The 8,480-nt window shown below is 44.9% G+C and overlaps 2 protein-coding genes across 2 annotated transcripts; both read right to left on the bottom strand.

The window, feature by feature from the left end:
- Window positions 1-593: 593 nt before the first annotated feature.
- On the bottom strand, window positions 594-965 carry LOC135714875 (uncharacterized). The gene has a single exon (XM_065238290.1). The coding sequence runs from the start codon at window positions 963-965 to the stop codon at window positions 594-596; it is 372 nt and encodes a 123-aa protein (XP_065094362.1).
- A 1,827-nt stretch (window positions 966-2,792) lies between these two features.
- On the bottom strand, window positions 2,793-3,113 carry LOC135714874 (uncharacterized). Its single transcript, XM_065238289.1, has one exon. The coding sequence runs from the start codon at window positions 3,111-3,113 to the stop codon at window positions 2,793-2,795; it is 321 nt and encodes a 106-aa protein (XP_065094361.1).
- Between the last annotated feature and the right edge of the window lie 5,367 nt (window positions 3,114-8,480).

The raw sequence follows: 8,480 nt of genomic DNA, 5'->3' as shown, positions 1-8,480 counted from the left end.
GCCACGGAACCAGACGGACAGGTTTAACCAGGATAATCGGACAGAATGAAAGTATACACGACCGCGTACTTTGAAGAACGTGTTTTTATTAATGATGCGCAAATTACAGAACGTCAGTGGTAATGTTGTTTCTCTGCAGGGGTGGATTCGCGTATGCATCTAGCGTAACATCTTGAAAGGGCGCAACACTCCTCCTCGCGAATTTAACCCCGAGTCTCCTCAACAATCTCCTCTTCGATCGGCACGGTTGCCAATCCCATCTTCGTAGCGAATCTTTTGACCTTTGTTGACCCGAGTGGTTTGGTCAAGATATCCGCAACCATATACTCCGATGCACAGTACTGCAGCTCGATATCACCAGAAGAACAGCAGTTTCTGGTGTAGTGATACCGCGTGTCAATGTGTTTCGACCTTTTCTTCTGCTGATCCAATGCGACGAAATCCAGGCAACTCCTGTTATCTTCGAAAATAACTGTCGACCGCCGTTGATTCTCGTTCAGTTCAGTTAGCAAACGCCGCAACCAAACAACCTCCTGCGTAGCCTCTGGGAGGGCCACATATTCGGCCTCCATGGTAGACATGGCCACACAGCTCTACTTCCGGCTCACCCAAGTCTCGGTTCCTCCTCCTAGACTCAACATGTACCCGGTACAGGATTTACGGTCAGTGCTGTCACCAGCCCAATCCACATCGCAATATCCTGACAACAGTAGCTCACAATCACTCCTTCCAAGTGTCAATCCGTAGTCAACCGTGTGTAGCAGGTAGCGTACAATACGTTTGGCTTCGGTCCAGTCCGTCACCGATGGGCAACTAACTTTCCAGCTCAATATTCCAACTGCCGCTGCGACATCTGGACGGCTGTTGACAGACAGGTATAGCAGGTAACCGATTAACTTGCGATATTCTTCGTTGCCTTCCATCTTCGGGCTACCCTCGGTCACCTTATAGTATCTCGGATCCATTGGGTACTTCGACACTTTAGCGTTGTCCAACCCGAATCGTGCCGCAACTCTTCTGACGAAACCACTCTGGGAAATCACAAAGAAACCTTCCGCATTTTTTCGCACACGAATACCTAAGAAGCTCCTGATATCTCCCAGCCTTGTAATCTTCAGTCGATCTTGCTCGACCTGGTCGATTTCCTCCCCATGTGTGCAGCACAATAGCAAATCATCCACATATATGAGGATATACATCCACCCGTTCTCACCAATACGCTTCCGATAAAGGCACGAATCGGAACTGCACTGCTCGAAACCAAGCTGCTTCAGTATATCCGTAAGCGTCTTGTGCCAAACTCTTGCAGCTTGTTTCATGCCGTAAATGCTCCGTTTTTATCTGCACACTTTCTTCTCAGATCCAGGCACCTTGTACCCCGTAGGTTGCCTCATGAACACCACCTCATCCAGCTTTCCATACAGGTATGCAGATTTTATGTCTAGGTGTTTTACGTACATCTTCCGATGGCCCGCAACAGTCAACATCACACGAAAGGTAGAACACATCACCACAGGAGCAAATATGTCCTCGTAATTAAACCCAAAGCGCTGACTGCATCCTTGCGCTACGAGTCTGGCCTTCATTCGCTCAACCTTTCCGTCCGCGTCCATCTTTTTCTTATACACCCACTTGCTTCCGACAATGTTGGTAGCAGGCGGTGGGTCCACAAGCTCCCATGTATCGTTTGAAACCAATGAATCGTACTCAGCATCCATCGCAGCAATCCAGTCCTTCTTCTTAGCACAGCTGACAGCTTGCTCGTACGAAGTCGGCTCATCCTGGTCCACCGTTGCCATTCCAACAAAATAATCGCCAAATCGTGCTGGCAAAACTCCTCTGGTGGAACGACGAGGATTTTCCCGCTGATTTTCATCCTTCGGAACAGGAATATCTTCACCGTGGTACAGCCCGAAAAAAAACAACAAAAATACAATAAAAAACAATATAACAATAAGACGAAAATTATTGTCTTAACAATGATTTATATTGTTACGTCTACAATAAATTTACCTTGATTTATGTTGTACAAAACAGTAAATATGTATGTATGTGACGGGTGAGTCCTTTTTTTACTGGTTATGGATTGAGATTCGATCCGGAACTTGTGAGAAATGGAAGCCAGCTCCCATGCACTCGATCTCTCTAGGTCACGTCTCCATGGCGGTTGAGCGTCGTTGATAAGTTAATGCATTCAACTGGAGAGAATCGCCCATGAAATATGCTTCCACCTAAGAGCTATTTCCTGACATCTTCAAGTGGTGGATTTTTTTATTATTATTGTATGATTATTGACTGCACGGAAAAGGTCTGCATTAAGCGGGATTTAGATGAGGCAGGAGAGTTGAGTTCAACTCAAACCGATCTGGTCGTAGGCGTTCAATTGACTTGACAACGAATAGAGCCAAACGAACTGTCAAAGCAAGAGCCATACGAGCAGCGCCTATCTTGATTACATTGGCAGTGTTGCTGACCCTCTCATAGTCTGCATGCTTCAATCAGATTTATTTTTATTGTTCATGAAGTAACCCACAATGAAAACACACCAATATTTAATGTAACAACAATTTTTGTTGTAATAAAGTTGTTCATTATTGTTCGTGATCGAATCATGTTAACAATAAAATAAATGAAAAATACAATAAAAATCATTGTGACAACATTTTATTATGTACATTCATTGTACAGCTAGGTAGCAGTTTTGCCGTTTTCGGAAGGGTACAACATTATAACAATCATTTTTATTGTCGACAATAAATATTAATGTTAGAGCATTGTTTCCACTGAAAATTTCACTGTAATTTTTTTTCCGGGAGATCTTCAGCCGATTCATATCCATCAAAGTCTTCTTCAACTTCAGGTTCTTCTTCGGATTCAGACACAGGTGCCACTTCACGCGTGATTTCCGGAACCGGTAGTGGCTCCAACTCGACTGTCGATTCAGTAACTTCCAGCTTCCGATCGGCACCGTTTTCACTATACATGCGCCAATCTTCCAGGAACTTCACATCCCGGCTGATGGTGATTCGTCCCGAACCCGTATCCAGCAGCCTATAGGCCTTATGCTCGTTGGAGTAGCCTACAAACATCAGTTTTCGCGCTTTAGGCTCCATTTTCCTACGCGTCTCAGCCGAAGATCCGGAAGTGCTCATACGACGGAAGTCTTCCGTACCATTTCTCATAGGAGCTCATTCCGATGGACCTAGAAGGTACCCGATTCTGAATGTAGGTCGCTGTTAGAATCGCCTCACCCCAGTACTTCTGGTACAGCTTTGCTTCCAACAACATACAGAGCGCCATCTCCTTCAGGTATCGGTTCCACCTTTCTACCACCCCATTTTGCTGTGGCGAGTAGGGTGCGCTGAACTGGCTCACTACACCCTCTGCCCGGAGGTAATCCTGCAAGTCCTTACTGATAAACTCACCTCCACCATCAGACTGCAAAACTCGGGGTGTCTTGCCGATCTGCGTCCTGCAGAAGCAAATGAAGTTCATGATCTTCGACGCGGCATCCGACTTCTTCCTCAAAAGGTACACGAAAGCTATTCGTGTATGGTCATCAAGCAAACAAAGGAAATACTGGTTTCCACTCGGCGTGCACTTCATCGGTCCACTAAGATCGGCGTGTACGATGTCCAACTTATCCTTCGAACCTCTATCGACACTCTTCGGGAACGGTGCTTTTGCCATTTTGCCTTCGAGACAACATTGACACACAGTGCGTATGCCACAATCCACCAGCTTCATGCCAGTTGCTTGCTTATTTGCATGAATCGAACGAACCACATCGGGATCTCGGTGGCCTAGGCGTCTGTGCCACGTATGCAGACAATGTGACGTGTGCGCCGTCTGGACACTAATCATCGTTTGCTCCGAAATACACAAACGATACAAACTTCCATGCCGTTCACCTTTCCGCACACATCTGTCCATTACGCATTCGTATCTCGCACCGATTCTCACTAAACATCACGTCAAAGCACTTCTTCGCAAGGGTACTCACCGACTCAACTCGATGGTTATCGGTTCCCCTGTATCGGTCACACCGACAATGATTCCACGGCCAGTTCCAGCTACCTTAGCTCTCTCGCCGTCAGCCAACATCACAGTTGTTCCGCCGGTCTTCTCCAGCTCTTTGAAAAACTTTTCGTTTCCCGTCATATGCTGAGAAGCACCACTGTCGATGAACCAGCTTGTTGGCTCAGCTTGCCCAACCATCCACGCCAGCGGTCCCTCGGAAACTGCTTGTGCTTGCTTGGCTTTCGGTTCTTCCGGTTTCTTCTTCGTCAGTTTCTTCCCTGATTCGGCAGCTGCAACATTTGGGCAATCTTTCTTCAGGTGCCCCGGTTATTTACACTGGAAGCAAGATCGCGTTTCTGTTTGCCAGCACCACGCACTCGTCGGCGACGATGTTCCACCCACAACGCTTGTCCACTGCTCATTGGATTTTCACAAGTTGAAGTGTCAATTCTTCTCGTGGCCGTTGTTCCAATGCCGTCGTAAGGAAATCATACGAGTCCGGCAGCGAGCACAACAACATAGCCATCTGCAGCTTCTCCGGAATTGCATCGCCAACGTCCGCGATCCGTTGCAGCAAATCGGAAAACGTCTTCAAATGTTGCTCCATATCGCCGCTCTCCTTGAGTTCCAAGTGCGTCAGCTTTTTCAAGAGATACACCTCCGATCCCTTGTCGTGGTACGTTTTCAAGGCATCCCATGCCTCCTTCGCAGTCGCACAACTGCGCACTAGGCTCGTCTGATCGTCTTCAATGCAGAGCCCGATTGTCGCCCGAGCTTTTGCATCCGCTTTCGTCCACGCTTCAGTCACTGGGTTCTCCCGTGGACTTGAAATGACCTGTCATGTATCCTCCTGGATAAGCAGCATCTCCATCTTAAACTTCCACGATTGGTAGTTGTGGTTGTTTAATTTCTGCATCGCAAACCTCTGCGAATCCGCCACTTTGCCACCAGCCGATGCTCGAAGCCACAAACACTCGACCGCAAAACGAACCGTTCCTCAACTTTTCTCGCGTACGAACCGAATTCCGCAATCACGAATTAGACTGAGTCCATAACCTTTTGGCGGACAATCAACCGACGGAAACAGACGGACAGGTTTAACCAGGATAATCGGACAGAATGAAAGTTTACACGACCGCGTACTTTGAAGAACGTGTTTTTATTAATGATGCGCAAATTACAGAACGTCAGTGGTAATGTTGTTTCTCTGCAGGGGTGGATTCGAGTATGCGTCTAGCGTAACATCTTGAAAGGGCGCCACATTAATGAAGCCCAACATACTAACATAGAGGTAACTCTAAGACCAGAAGGTCCCGAAGAAACGAGCCAAATTTTTGGCTCAGCTCTGGTACTCTCTTCGGTCCCAGGCTAATCGACGCACCCCTCGTACCTACAGGTACGGTACAGGATTAAATAGGCAGCCTTTTTTATTTCTTTGATTTGTTTTCCGTCGATCTTGTTTTCCGTGCTGAGTACCAATGCTACCGACGCCAGGGAGGCAGCTCCCACACCTGGACTCTACCTATCGACCCATCAACTCATGGACCGGGAACCAACGGCTTTACTTCCCTTCCGAAGGAAGGCGGGATCAGAGATGTTATGCCTCAGAACATCACGGTGGCGCCAACTGCAATTGAACCCAGGCCTGCTGGGGTGAGAGACAATCACTCTTACCATTACACCACCGGCGCCGCTTAAATAGTTGGCCTTCTATTATATCTAAAGCGAATTCAGTTTACAACAAGAGATACGTTTTAAACTTTTATATTCTTCATGATTTATAATTTCATGACTTGCACGTGCACTTTCCGTTGGGGCCACTCAGTATCTCCGTCACACCTGGACATCATCTTGTCGCCTTCGTGCAGATTCCCCGAACCGTCAAATTCTTCTCTGTCCTAGGGGCACGCAATAACCTTTAACTCCAACGCAGGCAACGGCTGTAATTAAATTAATTCCATTAACTACTGCTTTAACTACATTAATTACACAATGTAGAACATTAACTATTTTTTAAATCCATTAATTATAGTTGAAATTTCGTAATTGAAGTACATTAATTACATTTTCAATGCTTTTAATTACATTAATTACTGATAGATAATTTTAATTACCGTCAGTACTACCTCAAAACGCTTCAATTACTTCAAGTATTTTGATTGCATTTTAACTACAACGCACCGGTTCTTTGTATTGCGTGCCCCTCGTCTCTGTTCCAACTAACGATTACCGGATCGCAACCCATGGCGTAGCAGTTCAGTGCCACACGGTTAGACTTTCGAATCCAGGGCACACTACTCTACTTCGTGCATTGTTCGCGGAAGGGGTATGGGTAACATTTCAACAGCCGCTTCCAAATTCAATCGTCCTTCACGTTATCCCAGCAACAAGGAAAAACTTCGTGTTCTGCGCACATAAATCTCCACCAAAAACACCGGGAGCACTAGAGAGACGTTACGTGCACTTACGGTATGTTTGCATGCACTCTACCGTTCTTCGATCCCGTGCGATTAACGGGCCCCGCTCGATGGCACTCGCTGGGTTACCCGGATTGTTCGCCTTACTACACTATAAGTTTTCTGTTGTTCGCTCACCCAAAAGCGATGGGGAGGAACATTCTGAGGATCGCAACACTTGATCCGTACGTGTAATTCACTGTCACATTTGCCCAATACCATAGGGGGGGGGGGGGGGGAGACTGAAAATTTGATCACAATGCGACAACGTTCGCTACGATCACACGCGTGAGGATAATCAAAGATTCCGGGATTTCAACACTTTCTTTCCCGCACTCCTTCAATTTTATCGGCAAAACTCGTGGAGTATTAGAAAAATACCGCCTATATTGCTTGCGGTTAACCACGGGACTCTTCATGGGGTTTGGTGAAACCTGCAGAAAGAAAATTATCATTCTCTCGCTCTCTTATCCAGGATCACCAACACCGATTATGAGCAACCTATGGATATGTGTACAGTGAAATAACGAGCTTTTGCTGCTACCACAAGCATGGCTCTAGTCAAGTGTGTAAGTCTCCCTTTCCGAGACCACTCTTTGCCACTTTTCGTATTTTTTGTTGTTGTTGTATTAAACTATTAAACCACTGTTCATATTCCGTTGGTGTTATTTCCCTAATCGCATCAAATACACCGACCATCAGTATTTTTCTTTGATCTTACTGTTTAAATACCACTATAAAATTTGTCGTATACAAAATCAATCTTAATTGAATTTATAAAGTTCTTGAAGAGATTTTGTTCCTTCCAGATTGGCGTGGACATTGACGGTGCCATTGAGCCGGACAGTCTCTTTACGCAGTGATTGACAGTTTCATATGAGGTTTTCGGAGGTTTGTAATAAAGAAAGTTTAAAACACTTTCTTTGATGGCATCTCATAAATTAATACAACTGAACAGGTACAGGTTGTCTTATAAGGGAACTACGTCTTTGTCGACTATACTGGGTTGCAAATCAAAAAATATGTGTGGTGAAGTAGGTTTTGAACGCTTGTAACTTGGTCATTTATAAATGAAATTAAATCCAAATACGCTAGCCGATAGGATATTACTTAACGAATCTGCTAAAATAAATACATTTCCAATTTTTAATCAAAAAACTTTTGAAAAATGCACAAATGCTAATTTTATCACTGTTTTCATGAACTAAACGTTTTCCTCAAACCCAGTCATCATAAACGAATACCAATTCGTTGCACATCATTCTGCTTGAACCAGAAAAGATATAAAACAGCGCTGCGGTCATGCCTCTGCTCATTACCGCTTCGGACGGCGTGGCAAGTCAGCGGATAAAAAGGTGGATCACGGCGTGACCACCAAATTGGAAATTATGTATAATATCTCCCCCCCCCCCTCTTAACAACAAAAACCCGGAAAAGACATGGTCTTTAACGATCACTTTTTTCCGGGAAATAAATTTTAAGCAAAACCACAATTATCAATATGTATAAACAAAAGTTTTCCGTTTATTCCCGTACCAAAACTTTCAAATTTCAGAAAAATATTCATGGAATTACACACTGTAAAACATATCTGGTACCTCTATATATGCAATTAGATTATCATCCAAACTCCATCCATTTTTACATATTCTGCACAAAAGAAATATTCTGCCCGCCCCATTCATAAAACATGGCGGGAAATTCTGTCAGGTTCGATTGTACATCGTTCTGCTTGAACCTGAAAAGATATAAAACAGCGCTAATGGCGTGCTTTTGCTCATTACCGCTTCGGACGGCGTGGCACTTGGTCCTGCAGCAAGCAGGACTAAGTCAGCGGATAAAGGTGGATCACGGCATGATCACCTGTCACACATTAAGGAATGAGACTTGGACATGAAAAATACTCCTCTCCCCATCCCCCGTCTATAACGACAACTCAAAAAATACATGGATTTGACGATCACTTATTTTTCCGGGAAATAAATTTTAAGCAAACTATAAGTA

The sequence above is a fragment of the Ochlerotatus camptorhynchus genome, unplaced genomic scaffold (genome assembly GCF_037179485.1).
Source record: "Ochlerotatus camptorhynchus isolate MF236.1 unplaced genomic scaffold, CSIRO-AGI_Acam_v1.1 ptg000747l, whole genome shotgun sequence".
Taxonomy (NCBI): Eukaryota; Metazoa; Arthropoda; class Insecta; order Diptera; family Culicidae; genus Ochlerotatus; species Ochlerotatus camptorhynchus.
Note: the sequence above shows the minus strand (reverse complement) of the source record. Positions and strands in the feature narration are given on the sequence as shown.